This window comes from Phodopus roborovskii, unplaced genomic scaffold (genome assembly GCF_943737965.1).
Source record: "Phodopus roborovskii unplaced genomic scaffold, PHOROB, whole genome shotgun sequence".
NCBI lineage: Eukaryota > Metazoa > Chordata > Mammalia > Rodentia > Cricetidae > Phodopus > Phodopus roborovskii.
Genome location: NW_026126517.1, coordinates 49,791,604 through 49,812,362, shown reverse-complemented (window position 1 = coordinate 49,812,362; position 20,759 = coordinate 49,791,604). Strand labels below are relative to the sequence as shown.

The 20,759-nt window shown below is 41.8% G+C and overlaps 1 protein-coding gene across 1 annotated transcript in view; it reads right to left on the bottom strand.

Annotated features, from left to right (window-relative positions):
• Positions 1-20,026, bottom strand: part of Wdr72 (WD repeat domain 72) — a 161,519-nt gene extending 141,493 nt beyond the window's left edge. Inside the window, exons 1-2 of the mRNA XM_051197946.1 lie at positions 19,928-20,026; positions 230-409 (exon numbers count right to left, since the gene is read on the bottom strand). Of these exons, the coding sequence (XP_051053903.1) occupies positions 230-382 (153 nt within the window). The 5' untranslated portion in view covers positions 383-409; positions 19,928-20,026. The remainder of the gene's footprint in view (positions 1-229; positions 410-19,927) is intronic.
• Positions 20,027-20,759: the final 733 nt, after the last annotated feature.

Here is a 20,759-nt window from a genome sequence, read left to right as displayed (position 1 = left end):
ACTTACTTACACATATAATTCAGAATAGAGAAAAGCAAAACTCAATGTAGCTTAAAGGGTGGTTAATACTTAGCTGGTAGCAGAGATTAACACTATTCATAACTTTCACGCAACGTCTTGATTTGTCTTGTGAAAACTGTCTCCACCATCATGCAAGCCTTCCACCATTACTGTAGGATTGAGAAGCAGAGTGACCACTGCAGGTTTAATACCTGTGGCCTTTACACACCTTCAGTTCTGGTGAGAGACTCCAGAGGCAGAGCTGACCCTCCTGACTGCCAGTCACTATTGTTTGCTGATCATCCGTGATCATGATAGCCGTGATGCTGTGGGGAGGAGCTTTTCTTCCCCAGAGGGCCACAGCCTGCAGAGCATTCCTCATGTTGGATGAATCCCAGACACAGAGAAACTGAGAAAAAAAAATGTATATGGTTATCTTTCTTACATTTGGGGAAACTCACATCTGTAATTCCAGCAGTGGAGAGTTGAGGGGGGAATTATTGGCACAAGTTCAAGATTTTTGGCTTGGGCTACACAGTGAGTTCTAGATCAACTGTATTTGAGAACCTATGATGGAAGTCATTGTGGCCTTATTCTGCAAAGCCAGATATGTATTTATTCCATGACCCAGCCAATCTACTCTACCTCTTACTCAACAGGAGAAAAAATCAAGTGTGTGTTTACAGAATGACTGCTGCATGTACAACCTTCTTCACAATAGCTAAAAACTGTAAACTAGCCAAAGGCCAACTAATAGGTAACCAGATAAATAAACAGGGGCATAGTTATACAATGAGATACAGTTCCTCAATGAAATAAACGGTCCACTGGTCCACATGAATAACAAAACAATTATTTGAAAATAACAAGTACCAAATAAATAAATACATAATGCTTTGGGATCCTCTGGGTAAAATACTAGGGAGCTCATATTAGCACATAGTCATTGGAAGCAGAGAGCAGAGCAGTGAAGCCCTGCAGAGAGAAACATGCAACAGGAGATTCTGTGGGTCCCAAAAGGGATTGTGGAGAGCTTTCTAACTGTGTGCATGTGTGCATGTGTGCATGTGTGCCTGCCTGCATGTATGTGTGTGATCTCTCTGAGGCCACAGGAGGGCATTGGATCCCTTGGATCTAGAGTTACCAGCCATTGTGGACTGCATCTGTGAGAGCACCAATGTCTATTGACTGATGAATCTGTGGGTCCCAAAAGGGATTGTGGAGAGCTTTCTAACTGTGTGCATGTGTGCATGTGTGCCTGCCTGCATGTATGTGTGTGATCTCTCTGAGGCCACAGGAGGGCATTGGATCCCTTGGATCTAGAGTTACCAGCCATTGTGGACTGCATCTGTGAGAGCACCAATGTCTATTGACTGATGAATCATCTCTGCAGGCCCTAAATGCTGACAGTTTTGAGGGCGATGAACTTGTTCATCATCTCATCTCTGGTGGTGTGTTTGAGTGTGTGTGTGTGTGTGTGTGTGTACATATAACAAAACTTAGGCTTTAAATGTATATATTTACTACATACTTGTTAAAATATTTGCATGTCAATTATGCTTCATTAAAGTTGAGGTTTTTGTTTGTTTTTTGGGGGGAACCTTCTAAAAGATACTGTTACAACCCAATCTAAACAAAATTCTTATGGAAACATAACCAAAATTGAATATTAATTCATAAGAAAAAGTTATAATATAGCCATGAAAATAATAAACCATGGGCAAGCAAAGGGTTTGAGTACCCTGGGGACTATTAATAAATAACTAACCTAAAATTTACCATAAAGTGAACAAATAAACTCTTAGAAATTATTAAAATGGCAAGGACATTAAAATCTTTTTAAAAAGACCTCAGAACTTGAGTTATGAAGACAAACATTAAAGCCCAATTTGGACTTCTTAGTAAACTCTCTCTCTTTCTCTCATCTAAGGTTTAAATTATAGCTCAGGTTTGAAATTATAGCTCTCTGGTAGAGATCTTACATTACATTCAATACCTTGGGTGCAATCAGTACAAACAACTGAAGGATGGACCAGATCAACTTGGCATGTGTGTTGGGGGTGGGCTGTCTTGATTGCTGGTTGGTATGGGAGAGCCTAGTCCACTGTGGTCAGTACGACCACTGGACAGGTAGTTCTGAGTTGTACAAGAAATCAGGTTGAGCAAACATTGGAGAACAAGCCATGGGGAATCACGCCATAGAGAGCAAGACAGAAAACTGTGTTTTTCATGGTTCCTGTCTCTCCTCCTGCTAGAGTTCTTGCCCTGGCTTCCCTCAATGTGGAACTCTGACCTGGACTTCCTCCCAAGCACTGTCACTTACCCGGATACTTTGATGTAGCTTCCTCAGGGAGGTCTCTAGAATGCTCACTTAATTGCTTGTGCATGCGCCCATGGGCATGCACGCACACACACACACACACACACACACACACACACACCACACACACACACACACACACACACACACACACACACACACACACACACACACACACACACACCACACACACACACACCACACACACACACACACACACACACACACACACACACACACACACACATACACACACAGACACCACAGTTTCCCCAAAGAGGCTTTAACATGTAACAAATGTGCTGAACACATGGAAGTACTTAGAGAGCTTGGGTTAGCTGCTGTGACTACAGAAAGTGCCTGGCACTGTGTCCACCTGTCCACCTTTCTTTTGGAATTAGCTCCCATCTTCACCAGTCTGAAGTCCCAGAAAACTTCTCATATACACATAGGTATGTGTGCACAGACACATAATTGTGTCATTTCTCAGTGAGATGAGGAGAAAGCTTTAAAGAGAAGCTGTTTCAGTCCAGGCACCAGAGAAATGGCTCAATGGTTAAGAGCACGCATCGCTTTCTCCAGAGGACCTCTGCTGCATAATTGTAAGCACCTATCCCATGACTCACAACCATCATTAATTCAGTTCCAGGGCATCAGATGATGTTTTCTGACCTCAGCAGTACCAAGCATGCACACAGTACACATGTATACATGAATGCAAAACACCCATACATACGAAACAAAATAAACAAACCTAAAACTACCTTAGGTTTAATAGTTAAAGGGCCTATTATAATGCTGTATTTGACACATTGCAGATCTAAAGAAAAATACAATATGTATGAAGTAAGAACAGTATTAAATTTTATCTCTAAAATTACATATTTAAGTACACATTACATGTCAGGTACATGTCAATCAATAGCAACACATCATTTAGATGTCCCATTTCTGTGCTTAGTAAAGCCAAACTCTTTCACTTTTATGTTTTCAACATTTTGCTTTTGAATAAGAGAAGATTTGGAGACTGTTACTTGCAAATGACTTCGAACCATTCAAATCATGAACTGTGACTATTTTTTACTGTCTGTGAAAAGTCCTATAATGGGGGCACTGATGGTCATCCAAGAGACTGGAGCTCATTCCCTGAGACTAACAAATAACTGAACCTCAGGGAAAGCCAGAAGACTAAGCCACCAAGAAGGGGGTGGGGATAAATAAAATAAAAGTGGCTCCATCCCTTCAGGTTGAAAGGGACATAAAGCTTGGAGGCCCTGGGTCCTCCCTTCACCTCTACTGGCCCTGTTTAGAAGCCTACCCCGTATCTTCCTGCTTTTCTCCTGCCATCTGGAAACGAGAAACCAATTCTGGAGGCATGTTCTCACTTTCCTTGTCTACTATGTCTCTCTATCTCTGCTTCAGTCCTGTGCAATGACTTTTTGAGCATTCCTTTTTTAACACACTTAAGTAGCAGAGGCAGCTTAGTGTCCAGGATTAGCATATCAGATGGCTCCTGCAGATGGAGGCATGCCTGTCTTTACAGCCAGATCTGTGGAACTGCTGTCTGGATTCCAGCAATAGATCTCTACTCTGATACACATGAAGAGCAGCTTCCCAGCAGTGTGCCTGCCACGTAACACCCAGGCAAGGTGGAGATGAGGTTGAGAAAGAAATCAAAACTCCCCAACATGTATATTTAAAGAACAGAAAGCATGAATGTCTTAGTTTGGGTTGTTATTGCTGTGAAAAGACACCATGAGCACAGCAACTCTTATGAAGGAAAACATTTAATCAGGGATGACCTACAGTTTCAGAAGTTTGACCTGTTACCATAGTGGTGGTACATGGAAGTGCAGATAAGTAGGCAGACATGGTGCTGGAGAAGGAGCTGAGAGTTCTACATTTTGATCCAAAGGCAGCAGAAAAGTGTACTGTCTCCCACTCTGGGTGTAGCTTGAACATATGAGACCTCAAAGCCCACCCACACAGTACTATACTTCCTCCAGCAAGGCGACATTGACTCCAACAAGGCTACACCTCCTAAAGTGCCACTCTCTACAGGCCAGGCATTCAAACACAAGAGCCTATGGGGGGGGGTGGTCATGCCTATTCAAACCACCACAATTAACTAAAGTAAAGCATAACCAGGGGCAGGTACATTTTAGAACCATAGAAGGCTCAAGCCATTGCAGGGTTTGAGAAGCTATATATGCCCCTAAGAATCCAGCCTCCTGGTCATGCAGTTATGCTGACAGCTAAAGACAGCTGCATGAACTCAAAGCATGAGTTCAGATTGACTTCAAGTCAAACATTATTGTAAATCTTCAATAGCAGTCAGTGCTTTGCTTATTCTAATGGGCGCCTCCCAATCACCTTGCAAAGCAGGTCTCTGCCATCAAACAACAAATACCTGGGAGCTGTGAGTCCCTGTTCCACCCTCACCATAACACCTTTGCCTGACAGAGGTGACACTTGCTAAATTTTTCTTAAATGACGATATTCCATCTACACAGTGGTGAATAGACTTTAAAATGTGATAACTGGGGACCAGAAAGATGGCTTAGTGGTTAAGAGCACTTGCCTTTTTCAGAGGACAAAATTTCTGTTCCTAGCACCCAAGTTAGACAGCTCACAATCTCACCCTTGACTATCAGCTCCAGGGGCTCTAACACCCTGCTCTAGGACTCTGTGCATTACCAAACATGTGTGAGCTCTCTCTCTCTCTCTCTTTCTCTCTCTCTCTCTCTCTTTCCTCTTTCCCTCCCTCCCCTCCTCTCCTCTCTCATACACACACAGTTAAAAATAAAAGATATAAGATTATGGGAATAAATGCTTATCAGGCTAATGGAGAAGTAGAGAAGAACTGGTATGGCTTCTCTAGGAAGGTGCCTTGGCTTGGGAGAGTACATTCAGAGAAAACTGATCACTCCAGGCCCTCTGCCTGTGTCTCACCAAGAAGGACAGAAGCATCATCAGGTGTGTATCTAGGACATCATCATGTTTCATTTTCAATGAAAACATGCTTTCTTAAGAAAGAAAAAGATGCAAGAAGATATAATAGAATGAGTCACACATTCGCTTATCTTGGCCTCTTCCTCAAACTTAGTGGTGAGAAACTAATCTTGGAGACTTGTTTTTTTTTCATCTATAAAATTGAGAAACTTTACCTTTGAAAACTGACACTAGGTTAATATTTCTATACATATTCATTGTCTACTTCACTCATAATTAGTGCTCAGTACATATACTGAAAAATGATAGAGGCATGGGATAATAAAGAAGTGGTAATTGTGCATGTGCATGTGCGTGTGCGTGTGTAAGCATATTCATGGATTTTTTAATAAGTCATATGATAAGTTACTTTTAAGTGTCAAATTGCCACAACCTAGAATCACCTGAGAATAAACTTCAACTGAGAAAGTCTCTAGATCTGGTTGGCCTATAGATATGTTTGTATGGGATTGTCTTGATCATTAATTTATGTAGAAGGGCCCAGTCCACTGTGGGTGGCATCATTCCCTAGGAAGGGCATCCTAAACTATATGAGACAGGAGAAAGTTAGACGCAAACCAACAGGCAGCAGGTAAAATAGGTATATTTGTTTCTCTTTGTTCTTAACTGTGGTTTTGATTTCCTCTCCATAATGAACTGTATCCTGGAATCATTAGCAAAAGAGATTATTTTCTCCCATGTGTTGCCTTTGGTTAGAATGTTTTATTACAGCAAGAAAAGTAAAACTGGAGCCCAACACTTACATAAATAGTAGTGCTCAGATAGTACATGCTAACACAAGGACATTCCTACTGGCAAAGCTATTAGTTTTCTATATTTTTTGTTAAGGTTTCTCTATGTAGCCTTGGCTAACCCAGAACTCACTTTGTAGACCAGGCTGACCTTAAAATCACAGAGACCTCCTGGGTGCTAAGATTACAGGTGTGTGCCGCTACCACCCAGCAGATGTTTTTATTTGTGAGTTAATTACAATATGCTAATTTTATTTAAAAAATAAGTAAGTCTGGTTATTGAGCACAAATTGCCTTCATAAACCTCAAAGGGACGGAGACTAAACAGGAAGAAAGTAGCCGGCATTGCCACACACCAGAAAATGAAACAAAAGCAAATTAATAATAAGGCAGCAGAAAGACAAAGCTTCTACACAGCCCATATCTTTTGCATGGTCCCTATCATAGCAACCTTGACTACAGATGCATGAAGAAGCTGGGACCTGAGGGAACCAGAGGCATCCTGTGTACTTGGCATTGTCCCCACATAAGTGAGTCTTCTCCAAAGCAAACAATTTGTTGAATAAGATCACTAGGATAACAGAAAAGGCAAAACAGCAACAATAATAAATACATCTACTTAGTTGAAGTCAATCCAAGCAATCTCTCTCTCTCTCTCTCTCTCTCTCTCTCTCTCTCTCATGTTCCGCCCTTAGAAGCACGATCCAGTCTTCTACCTGTGGAAGTGTAACTACTCCCAAATTAACCCTTAGCTAACATTAAAGCAGTTTCTGATCAATACCAGCAAGTGGTTAACTGCTACTTAGATAATTTTAGGATGCAATAAAGTCAATTTACAGCAAGTCTATAGCCAACACTGACTTAAAAGGAGAGAAACTCAAAGCATTTCTAGAGAATCACGAACAAGATAAGGTTGTCTACTCTCTCCATACTTATTCAATGCAGTACTTGAAGTCCTAGTTAGAGCAATAAGACAATTTATGGTGACCAAGGGGATACAAATAGAAAGGGAAAAACTCAAAGTATTGTTATTTGCAGATTATATGATAGTATATAAAAGTAACCCTATAAATTTCATCAGGGAACTCCTGCAGCTGACAAACACTTTCAGCAAAGTAGATGGATACAAAATTAACACATGAAAATCAGTATCTCTTCTACATACAAATGACAGCCTGGGAAACAACACCTTTCACAATAGCCTCAAAAATATAAAAATATCTTGGGTTATTTGAACCAAGCAAGTGAACAAAAGGTTTCTATGCTAGAAAAACAAAACAAACAACAAAAAAATATCCTTTAAGATATTGAAGAAAGAAATTGAAAAAGATCACAGAAGATGGAATGCTCTTTCATGTTCATGGATTGATAGGATTAAAACAGTAAAAATGCTCATCCTATCAAAAAGCAATCAATCCACAGACTCAACACAACTCCTATCAAAATGCAGATAAAATTCTTCACAGAACTTGAAAGAACAATTTGCTTCATATGGAAATATAAACACACACAAACACACATGATGCCTATAACACTCCTGAAAAATAAAAGAACTACTAGATTGATCACCATCCCTGCTCTCAACCTGTACTAGACAGTCATGGTAATAAAAAAAAAAAACAAAAAAAAAAAAACCAAAACAAACAAACAAAAACAAAAAACAGCATGGCATTGGCACGCAAATAAAGAGACATCAACTGAACAGAATTGAAGACCAAGAAATAAATCCACATACCTATGGACACCTTATTTTTTGGTAAACAAGCCAGAAATACACACTGGGGGGAAGATAGCATTTAACAATAGTGTTGGTCAAAGGGGGGTGAATACATTCAAAAGAATGCAAACAGATCCATACTTAACCATCTTGTACAAAATTCAACTCAAATGAGTCAAAGACCTCACAATATGGCCAGAAACAGTGAATCTGATAGAAGAGGAAGGAGGAAATAGCCTTGGACTCATTGGCACAGGAAATGTGAGCAAAATACTGTTAGCACAGGCACTAAAACCAACAATAAATGGAATTTCATGAAACTGAAAAGCTTCTGTACAACAAAGGATACCATTATTCAGACAAAATGGCAGCTTATAGAATGGGAAAATATTTTTGCCAACTACACATTTTTTAGAAGGCTAATATCCAAAATATATAAAGAACTCAAAACACTGTGTATAAAGAAAACAAATAACCCAATTAAAATGGGGGGAACAGATCTAAACAGAGAATTCTCAAAAGAGGAAACTCAAATGGGTGAGAAACTCTTAACGAAATGGTCAACATCTTTAGCTCTCAGGGAAATGAAAAATAAAATTACTTTGATATTTCATTTTACATAAATCAGAATGTCAAAGATCAAAAAAAAAAAAAAAAAAAAAAAAGACAGCTTATGCTGCTAAACTATGTGGTAATGGGAACACTCATCCATTGATGATGGGAATGTAAACTTGTAAGCCACTATGGAAATCGGTATGGTGGTTCCTCAAAAAGATGGGAATCATTCTCCCTCAAAAACCAATAATACCATTCTTGAACATATACCCAAAGGATGCTCCATCCTGCAACAGAGACAATTGCTTAATACTTTTTTATTGCTGCTCTATTCATAACAGGCCAAAATTGGAAACAACCTAGATGTCCATCAGTGGATAAATGGATACAGAAAGGATGGTATATTTACACCATGGAATATAACTCTGACATGAAAAATGTTAAACCTTACAGGCAAATGACTGGAGAGAGAAAATTATCAACCTGAGTGTAACCCCCAAGGACAAATATGGTGTGTATTTGTTTAAATGTAGATGTTATCTATTGATTCATTGATAAGCAAACTATACTCCATATAACAACAGGGTTAGATATAGAGACTAGGGTGGGAGGGATGTAACTCCCTAAGAAGGGGAAATACAATAGATACTTATGGATGAAATATTGCTGGGCTAGAAAGGGGCAAATCAAACATAGAGGGGAATGGGAGGGGACAAGCAAAGGAATACAAGGAGGGACAACTAAAACTAAGGCTATCTAATTGAGTTATATGAAAATTTAATACAGTAGAAGCATGATGTATATGAATATATATGAATGATCTGAACAAAATTGCCAAATTAACCATGGAGACAGAGCCATACCTGGACATCTCTTAACCAAATGAAGCTTACAGTATTGAGAATGGGTTACATATAATCAAGTTCTTGGCCAAAAGGATACCATGGGCATACACAAATATCTCAGGCTATTGCCAAGGCTATTGTTGGCTCCCCACAAAGTAATGGTTAGGCCATATTGCTGAAGGCAACAACTACATAACTCACAGAACATGGATAAGTTGAACTGGTGCCTCCCTAGAGTCTTCACCCCTGTGAACTTGTGTTCACAGTACTGGAAGTTATTCTGCACACCACCAAAGGTGAAAGGTAAACATTAACCTAGCTAGAAACCCTTCAATCTAGGATGGTGACCTGCCTACAAGATACCCTGTGCAGCAGAAAGCTTGTGGGAGTAATCAGTCAATATCTGATTTGAGTTAAGGCTCCCTCCTTAAGACGGAACCCATACCCAACATTGCTTGGGTGGCCTATAACCTGAGACTAGATAGGCTAGGAAGCTACAGGGAAATCAAATAATACTGTCCTGCTACAGGAAAAATAGCTTAAAGTGATCTCTAATGACATTCTTTTGCTTAGCCATCATCAGAGACACTTCCTTCTGCTGCAAATGGGAACAAATAAAGAGACCCACAGCCAGACAATATGTTAAGTGTGAGAGACCTTGGGATACTCAGCCCTAAGAGGAATATCTCCATCAGATTCCTCTCCTTAAGGAACTCTGCAGATATGAGGAGGTAGAAAGAGTGTAGGGACCACAGGTGATGAAGGACACTATCCTTCTAGACATAGCAGTGCTGGCATACATATGGACTCACAAAAAATATGACACCATGTACAGGGCCTTTACAGGTATGTACCAGATGGGGTCCTAGAGCTGAAATAAGAAATGCTGACATGACTCGTCTCTATTTGTAACTCAGAAGCTATCTCCAGTTGATAGTCACTTGTAAATGCAAAATTAGTTTTCTGCCACGGAGTCTTACTGGGGAAACAAACTACTCTTAAGGGTAGGCTCCATGACTAGCAGTGGATGGTCAACAGAAAACAAACTCGGTGGCATCTTTGGAGGTTCTTTCTCTCATAATGCTGTCAGGGTTTTTTGTTTGTTTTGTCTTACAGATCCTTCGGGTATACATTATGGCTTCTAGCTTTGTGTTTTCATGATGTTGCTGTGTATATGAATATGTGTGTCTCTGCATCTGTACATGTTTCCTGTGCTTTGTCTTTGGCTCTTTGTGCTTGTTTTGTCCTATTCTGATTTATTTTGTTTTAGCTTCTTCTATTTTATTATTTTTCCTTAGATGTACATTTGTTTTCTTTCTTTCTTTCTTTCTTCTTCTCCCATATATTACACCCCTACTGAAGATTCCTCTTCCTCTTGTTCTCCGAGTGTGTGAGTACAGTGGGTGTGTGTGTGTGTGAATGTGTGTGTGTGTGTGTGTGTGTGTGTCCCACATGTCTGTCTGGTTTTTAAAGAGAGACATAAAGTTTCTGCATCTGGATGGGAGGGAAAGGGAGGAGGACTAAGAGGAGTAGGAACAGCGAAAACCACAATCAGAATATATAGTCTGAAAACAAAAACCTATTATCTTAATAGGTAATATTAATTAAGAAGATATGCAGATTAATCCCCTTGCTTCCAATATTCATGATCCAGAACATGTAATAAAACAAACCAACCAAGAAATTGCCTCCCAGCTGTTGGACAGATGGAGTTTCCAGCACTGCTCCCAGCTCTACTTGCTGAGTTACAGGCTTTTAGGAAGTATTGCCTGCACACTTCACCTCCTGCTTCTTAAAGCTGTGTAGCCAGGGCACTAACAAAAGTAAACAACAGCCAAGTGTGTTCTGTGCAGGCATTGTTAGAGAGATGGGTGTTAGCATGGGAAAAGAAACATGAGACGCTCAGGGAAACTTTTTGTGAGTGACACACACTTTCATGTCCATTCAATCTGGGAACCATTCAGAGAACACAGTCCCCACATTTAAAACCACAGGGTTAGGCCTTAAAAGAATTTTGCTTTTTCAGGGATTTTGTTGTTGTTGGTTGGTTGGTTTTAAATTGTGCTACATTTAATTATCCCTACATTCATTTTGGAAGCCAGGTTTTTTGTTTGTTTATTTTTTTAACCTAAAACTACTTACCACCCTCTAGTCCATGTTTAAAAAATCTATTTCATTATTTTCAAAGCATGTATGCCTGGTGTTGGCAGCCATGGGGTGAGGATGGGGTATGGACATGAGTGCAGTACCCACAGAGGACTGAAGAGGGCCTCCTGAGTTTGGAGTTACAGGAAGTTGTAAGCCAACAGATGTGGGTGCTGGAACCGAACCTGTGTCCTCTGGATAAACAGCAAATGCTCTCAAACACTGAGCCATCTCTCCAGACCTATGTCCATTCTTAATTAAATAAAAAAAAATACTTTATTTGTGCCATATTGTTGGGTTGGACTGCACAGAACAGGGAAAGGGAAAAACAAACTCTCAGCTCTCGATGTCCTTGCTACTGAGTCACTGGGTGGTTAACTCTAAATAAGTGTTAGTGTTGTTGGCAAAGCAGTTGTTTTTGTGGATGTGTGAATTCTACAAACCCATTCAGTGTTGAGTCATATGTTTTTCTCATCTTCAAGGACAATATGGAAAACAACTTGCCTAGTATATTTGCTTAGGTTGACACAGGGAAAATATGAAATTTATCTGCATAAGAATAAATCTCTGGTTCCTCTTTGGTGATGGGATCCCCTACTCCCATGTGCCCCTGCCCAACATGGTAGTCAAATCTGTACCACATCAGCGCAGCTTCCCTCAACTCCACATGTCTGTGTGAAATAATCTTCTATTTACATAACAAAAGGGAGTAAATTGCATTACAAAAGCATATCCTTAGAAATCATGTGTCCACAAAGTCATGACATTTCCTATACTGGTGTTCTTTTTGAAAATGCCCAATAAATAGCACATACTAACATATATGTTCCTTGCGTGCTCCTGGATCACATGGCCACAATACACTGTGACAGTGAGATCCTTTCCTTCACCTTCTTTTCATGCTAGTTTTTGAAACAATGTCTCTCATAACTTAGGCTGAACTTCAGTCTAGGTAGCTGAACCCTCCTGCATCTGTCCAGCCTAGGTAGCTGAATCCTCCTGCATCGTCTCCTAAATGCTGGGGTTACTGAGCTACCTCTGCCTCTTTAAAACTCTACTGGGTGGGGGGGGGGAGCTATCAAGAGTAGGGACTGCTCTTGCAGAGGACCCAAGTTTTATTCCCAGTCCCTACATTGGACAGCTCAACCACAGCCTATAATTTAATTCCTAGTGATCCAGTTCCTTCTTCTGTTCAGAGAATTGGGCCTAACACTCAATCTTGGTACTTTCTGCCAGTGTGGTAGCCAGGACCAGGCTCCTTGGAAGTCTTCAAGTCCATGTCCTCTACCGAATGCTTATACCTACTCCTTTTGCCTACCAGGCCACTTATGGGAGAGTAGGCAGTTGGAGATACAGGACTGCAGGATTTTAACACAGATGAACCTTGCCTTACTTAAATCCCTGATGTGTGTACATGTGACTGTCAGCCCATTTGCATACAGTTGCCTGTGGAGGCCAGAGGACAACCTCAGCTATCACTCCTCAGGCGCTGTAAACCTGTTTCTTTGAGACCAGGTCTCTTGCTGACTCAGAGCTCACTGACATGCTAATCTGGTTGAGGGTCTAGCCCCAGGGTTCTTTCTACCTGCCTGTCTCCCCAGAGCTAGTTACAAGTGCTCTGGCAACACTAGGCTCTCTTAAAAATCACCCCCCACTCTCTCTCTCTCTCTCTCTCTCTCTCTCTCTCTCTCTCTCTCGTGTGTGTGTGTGTGTGTGTGTGTGTGTGTGTGTGCGTGCACATACATGTGAAGCCAGAGGACAACTTATGGGAGTTGGCCCTCTCCTTCTACCAAGTGGGTCCTGGAGATTAAATTTAGCTTCTCCATCTTGGCAGCAAGTGCCTTTACCTGTCCCTTCTTAACTCTGTGGGATTTCTGTCATATGTCAGACAGCTCTATTTCCTTTTTTTGTTTTTCCCTCATGTCATCTCTTTAGGGCAGAAAATCCCCTTGGCCTTGGCTCTCCCCATTTCTCCTTTGAGAACATCCATAATTCTGTTGACGTTTCATCTCTTCAGTCATATGGAAACCTTTACAGATTTCACTTACACGTGCTTACTAAATACCAGCTATCACTTTGACACTGAACTGGGGGCATTTTCCACCTTTCCTATTTCATCTGCATACCTGTCATTTAGTAGTAATTCTTAGGGGGAAAGAGGCTTGTCTAATCTGAATTCCTTGGTGTGGAATAATTATATCCTATGTCTGTCTGACCTCAAGGCCCATCCCACATCTCAAAGGGCTTGAGAGTGAGAGTTGAGACAGCATCATCTCCTGTTTACAGTTCATGTGAGCAAGCCTGTACCCCGAAGAAAAGGAAACAACAGAAAACAAGTACAACTTAAGTTCAACCACAGGGTGACTGAAGTTCAAGCCACTCTTCAGTCTGAGGGTGAATTGCAAAGAGATTTTTGTTACTTAATCTACAAAATTTACTAATTACACCCTCAGAGTCAAGGGTGTGGGCAGTGGTTAATTCAAAGCACTGGGACTAAACAAAAAACAGCAGAAAACCTGTTGACAGAGTGAGCCTGCATCCTAAGATCTTAACTCAGAAATGACCTCCACACAGGGTGTGCCCTGCAGTTAGTCCAGGGGCTGACTGCAGCTCCAGGTCAGAAAATACAGCACTGTGCTGCGTGCTAACCTTCCCCAGCCTCTACCTGTTCCAAAGCCACCCCTGGCAAGGAGGACCCTCTTGCTCTGCTCTGCTAGGTTCCTACTGACCAAAGAAGCCACTCTATGGCAACAGCCACCGATTCTGTCCCTGGGGCATAAATAAATGCTCAACTCCTACAGTTCATGGGCCAATGAGGGCCTAAGAGGCCTCGAATCGATCCATCCCATTTTAACTAGCAAGAAACTACCTAGTAATAGCTCGTTTGTATTTCTTGGAGGAGGGACACCAGAAACCCTTATTTCATTCTCCACAATAATCAGAGGGCACACGGCTAGGGCAGCACCATCTCCCAGCTGCTGGTTACATCAAAGGCTTGAAGCACAAATTCAATTTTATGATGTTAATCTCGGCCTGCCACTCAGAAATTTTCTCTGAGGGACGTGATTTTTTTTTCCCTGGATTTCATTTTAAGAATGATTTTTTCTTTCCATCCTCAATCAATAAAGATATGTTTTCATCAAAAGACTCCATCTTGGCAGAATTCAATTGGCTACCTCAATCCCTTTTGGTGACACGGTATTAATTAAAATAGTTTGTGTTGCACCTCGGCTGGCAAAAGAGGTAGTGAAAAAAAAAAAAAAAGCATGTACTCAGAACGCATGTTCTAAATGCAGCAACACAGAGGCCAGAAAATAATTTGCTCCTTCTCCAGGTGACAGACATTAGCAATTCAAGGGTCATTCTGGCTTGCTTTCTGTCACTGGGAAAGAGAAAGAAAAAAGGCTGCAGCTCTCCTGGTCAGAGTTTTGTTCAATAGAAAACAGAAGTGTAGGTAAATAGAATTCTCCAAATCCTGCCCTTCTGGGACAACAGGACAAGTAATTACCTCTGCATCCAGGCTGTGGTGGGCTGCTTAGAATCAGTTTCTGTACCTCTTAGGCTAAATAAGTAATGGAAAGATGAGGCGAGCACAGTGATTAAGAAAGTTACTTCCCAGCTCTGAAATAATGATTATAATTGAATACGCTGTTTCTTGAAAGCTGGCATGGAGAATTATTTAAAGTTCCTCTCAGCTACAAGAGGAGAAAACTACAAAGTGTGTCACAAAAAGCAAAGCCAGTTAGATTGCATAGTCATGTAAAAAGTGGGTGCTGATTGACCCCAGTACACACTTTGGAAGTGCATGATTCAGGAGTCTACCAAACAAGGAGGTGGAGCATCCTCCTCCTGAGGTGCCTACAGATCCTGCAATCTGTGTACCCTGAGGGACAAGGGCTTTAGACTGGTTTCCATAAGATACAGAGTCAGACACAGGGTGAATTGCCCTGCCTGGATGGGGAGTTGAGGAGCATTCTTGGTGTGAGCATGTGTGTGTGGGGATGTGTGGGGGATGTTTGTGCATGTGTGTATGTGGGGTGCATGTGGGTGTGTGCATGTGTGTATGAGTGTGTAAGGGTGTGTGTGGGGTGTGTGCATGTGGGTGTGTGCGCCTGTGGATATATGCATGTAGGGGTGGATGAGGGGATCAAATACTGAAATTCTCAGCTGGGAATTTATATCCAGAATTGAGAGAAAATGTGGAACAATCTAATAAAAATCATTCATTATTAAACTAAGTCCCATCCTCCTAGTCCTGAAATAATCCATCTACTGCAATTCTTGATAGCCTAAGGATCTTCATCTGCAAGTGTTTAGAGAAAACTGTTTTAGATGAGACTTCCTTTAGTATTAAAAATAGGAAAAAAAAAAGCATCAAATTAAGGGAAAACCTTTCCAGCCACACTAGATAATCAGTGAGGTCTAGTCTCAGTGAAAAACCCTACCTCAAAATGTAAGATGAGATAGATAAGACACCCAATTTGGACTTCTGGGTTCTACACACGTATGCACACATTTGCAAGTGCACCACATGCATGGCTATATACACATGAACACATTCACACACTTGTGAGTACACCACATACAAAAGACAGCAGTTTCCATAGGCTCAGCATCACCTTAGAGTTCTGTTCAAATGAAGATTCCTGGGTTTTCCACTGGGTGGAACCTCTCAGGATGAGAGAATCGACACTGTGGCTCCAATGACAGTTACACATAAGCTAAGCAACTTAACTCAGTCTTGACTTGATTTTGTCTGGACATTATGTACATCAGTACAACGAGCAAATGAAGTTAATTGATTAAATCAAAGAAAATGAACAAAGGGAACGAACACCCCAAAAGAATAATTTCTTATGCCAGATAATTATGGTTTGATGAGAATGGAAACCCAGCCTGATCTAGGATTTCAGAAACCAACAGGGCTGGTCTGAACCCTGCAGAACAATTTTTTCTACAATGAAGAAAACCTGAAGTAATTAAATTCCCTTTTCTGTCTACTGGTACCTACATGGTAGGTATAATCTTTCCACACCTTGCAGGGCATTGCAACAAAACTCTTTTCTTTGAATTCATGTAGTCATAAGAGGCTGAAAGGGGCAACTCCAGGTATTCATTTATTCACCCAGCTTACACAAAGCTTGGGAGATGGGGAACTAATGTCTGCATACTCAAGTTAGAATGTAAAGGAAAAGACTTCTGTATTTAAAAGGAGTTTGAAAGCTGAGCATACCAAAGAGAAATAAAAATGGTAAAATTCCTTATCAATTTCCTCTCAAAATGCTGTTAGCATTTTGAGAATGAATAATAAATTCATTATTTCATCCAAAATATTGAATCTCCACAATATCTCTTCCATGACATTTTCCCCCAACATTTACTTAAATAGTTCAGAAGGAAATGAAGACTGGAACTTGGGCTAGAGATACCACCAGATTCATGTAGGGATGCAGTGTTTTGTTATTGTTGTTCTTGTTGCTGTGTTTTTTGTTTTGTTTTGTTTTTTGTTTTTTTATAAGAGAACACATGAAGAATAAGAGGACCTTCTTCCCAACTCAGGCTGCAGTGTTTGGAGAAGGGCAATAGCAAGATCAGTAAATACAATTTTAGAATTTATTCCAAATCATACCAAGGTGTTTATTGGTCTGCTTTAAAAGTACATTTTTACGTGTGTGTGTGTATGTCTTATGTGTACAGGTGCCCCTGAAAGCTTAAAGAGAGTATGGAATCCGTTGGAGCTAGAGATGGGCAGTAATGAGCTGTCTGACTTGTGTGCTGGGAACTGAATTCTGATCCTTTGGAAGAGCTGTAAGTACTTGTAAACACTGAGCCATCTTTCTAGTCTGTGTTGGTCTGCTTGTCATGATATGAAAGAGAGTCATAAGTTCTTCCTGGACTGAACCAAGGTCTAGTGTTTCACTGTGTCTAACCAGGGCAAGTGCTGAGTGATGACACTTCACCCCATAGGAAAGTGCTGTGTGGACAGCTTAGTCTTCCTACAGCCTCTGGAAGGGAGCACCCTTACAGAGGAGATGCTAAAGTAGCATGAGACCTCTCATTTTACATTTGAGGATAGCAAAATCCATAGGTGAAATAATTTAGCAAGGTCTAGCTGTAGTTAACAGAGCAAATGTCTGGAAGGAAGTCAGAGTCTACATATTATCTGCGAACAGGTATGAATGGAGACTGTTCGCCTTCTTCCCTAGACAGGTAAGTATATGGATACTTATCCCAAGAATGAGACTCTGAGGTGGACACACAGAGCAAAGTGCAGATGGGGAGAATACTTTTGGCAGTGGACTATGTCATAAAGCCTCTTAAGATGACAACTGTTCTCTGGGTTCACAACTCACAGGCAACACATTCACCAACTGTGAACCAGGAGGGCGTCATCCTGCTCTTATTTGAATGTGGAACATGTATGTGTATGGACTTGATATTTATTTTGAGATACCTTTTATCTTAACAAAAGAAAAAGAGACAGGTTATGGTGACAGAAGGATCAGGAGTTCAAGGTCACCCCCAGGAGCATAGAAAATTTTGAGGCTTGCCTTGGCTACATGAGACCTTGTGTCAAAACAAAACAGACAAAAAATCTCCAAGAATGAAAAAAAATCATAAGCAAAAAGAACACTGAAGAGGTTGCTGTCTCGTGTTGAATGACTATTACTTGCAGGCCCTGTACTGTTTATGTTGTATCCTTCACTCCACAAAACATCCTAGGGGGTTTTATCCTCTCTAGCCAGAAGGAAATGAGACATGGAGAGTAAAGGTAGTCTGTCTAAGGTCCCATCAGTCCTAAACCCCATGTCCTTAGTCAGCTGCAGAGATGTCCAGCATGCCAGAGTACCTTCTAGAACCAAGAGGAAAGTCCACAGTCCAAATTCTGCAGAGCAGTGCTCCCCACTAAGAAGAGTTCAAATACCCTTCCTGAGAAGTCTTTCTTCTGAAAATTAACAGAAAACATAGCCTCACAAACACCAGCATAAATGCTTGTACATACACGCGTGTGATCACGCGTGCGCACACACACACACACACACACACACACACACACACACAATATAGGAAAGGACTCAATGGAACTTCAAGACTAAGTGGGAACTAGAGCTCAGAACACAGTTCAATTCTTTCCGCCAGGTTCCTACCATAGCCTCCGACCTAGTGGAGAGCAGGGTCCAAAAATCTTAACAACCGCTTCAAAAAAAAAAAAAAAAAAAAAAAAAAAAAAATCCAGAGAAGTGCTGACTACAATGAGCTGACAGAACAGTTACAGAGGCTGCCACTATGCCACTATGAGTCATTGTGAGCAACACTATCATTATTAAGTAACAGAAATAAGCAAATTGTCAGGATTGGGATTTCTGAATGCAGCAGTCTTGAAACCCTGGGATGTCGTGATACCAATACCTTTAAGGTGCCTCACAATTATCTCAGAACTCCTTCTCAGTGTAAGCCTGCATGAGGGCCCCAGATTTCTCATGCCTCCCTTGGGTAGAGACAGTAGGAGAGCCTCTACCTACGGAGAGGCATAGCAAAACATTGTCTTGAGAAAGGAGTTCCAATTTACATTTATCCCCCAAAGAAGCAGCAATATGGGACACAACACAGAAGACCAACTTGTGTGGTTTTTAAAGTGAAGTCTCTTTTCAGAGTGTCATGTGGAGGGCCACTTCCCTTCTCCTTTAGTGTGTTCTTTACAGCATACACTCTAGGAGCCTGTTAGTATTGAAGGAACTAGAAGAAATGAAGGAGGGAATAATGTTTAATAAAAAAAAAAAAAAAAAGGATGAGAGAAAGAAGACAGAGGACTCCGTAGCTGTAATCGCTTGCTAGACCTTGAGCTAACTTTCTTCTCCCCTGGTACCGAGATTCCTGGAAGGTAGGGGGAGGGACTCACAGACCCCCCCACCCACCCAGTTCAGAGGAGCTACCAAGGGCTGATGACTTCTGGGCCAGGGAGAGGCAGTTTTAAGGGCGTGGCCGCTGCTAGATGCACCATGCTTCAGTGGATGGCCCCCAACACATGTGTGTGTTCAGGCAGCACAAATTGTACTTGGTTTATTTAAAAAAAAATGAAGACTTAAAGTTGGGAAGGGAGGGCTGCCATGGTGGGGTGGATTTGGGTGGAGTTAGGGGAAGGAGTGTGAATGATCCAAATATATTGTATACATACGCGAAATATCCAAAGAATTTACAAAACATGCATAGAAAAAAAGGACAATTTAAAGATGTGGGGGGAGGGGGGTTAGGGAAGATAGAGCAAGTGAAAACCCTATATGTGAACAGGGTCAGGGGAGAGGCTGTAAATATTTGCATCAGGTGAAAAATATTCCCCCAAACTGACCTAGTGTGCAATAGCTGACCTTGAACTCCTTGGACGGACAACCTCCAGGAGGAGGAAGGAAGGGTTTAAGGCAGAACCAGGCTCTGTGCAGACCATTGTTAACTGTACACAAACGAGCTGGAAGCAATGAAGGCTGGTGGACGAATCACTGCCCTGGAGAGCTTCTTGCTCGCAGGTCACCTTACCCAGATTTTCTTAAAACAGGCATGCCCTTGCCACCCCGTACAATTCAGCCTCTCCCCAGTCCAAACTCACAAGAGAGGGGTCTTGTTTGAGCAGATCTTCTTTCTTTAGAGCTCTCTTGGCGACAGGTGGGAGCAGGAGTTTTCCTTGGGCTTGTGTCCCCAGCAGCCTTCAGCTGTCTCGCACAGCCAGCAGGAGCTCACCTCCACGGGTCTTGCTGCGGAGCTAGCTGTAAATTAGAAACTTTCTCCACTGGAAAGGCAAGTGCTCCGAACTATCCAGGAGCAGCTTCCCAGGAGAACCCAAGGTGGGGACAGCTAAGTGAGGCTGTCTCCAGGCCCACCCTACAGATGCGCAGATTCCCAGAAAGGGAGGAGCGTCCGCTTTTCTCGGAGTTGCGCCAAACCCACAGGTGACAGGGCTGGGCTAGGAGGCTTCAAGTCGGATCCGCCTCCACCTTTCTGCCCCGCCCAGGCCCGTGCTGACCCAGCTGGCTCCAGTCAGGCCTGCTTCCCACCGCCCTTTCTCCTGCAGAGAACTTCATGCCCCTGACCAAGGCCAATCCTTCCAGGGACTCTGTCGCTGAAACCCAAGGCGGCCAGGTGCCAGTGCCCCAAGGACTTTGGTAAGGGGTTTCTCGGAGAGGGCCTCCTGTGGGTGTGGAGTGCTGGATTACACTGTTTAGACTGAAAAAAAAAAAAAAAAAAAAAAACAACAACAACTAAGGAAAAGTTCAGCCAGTAAAATGCTTACCTCACAAATATGGGGGTCCCGAACCCAGTAAAATGTCTGGCTTGGAGGCCTGTGCACTTATAACCCCAAATCTGGGGAGGTTCAGACAGGCCTATTTCTAGGGCCTCTGATGTTCTCTGATCACCCAGTTGTTTAACCCTTTAAACCATAA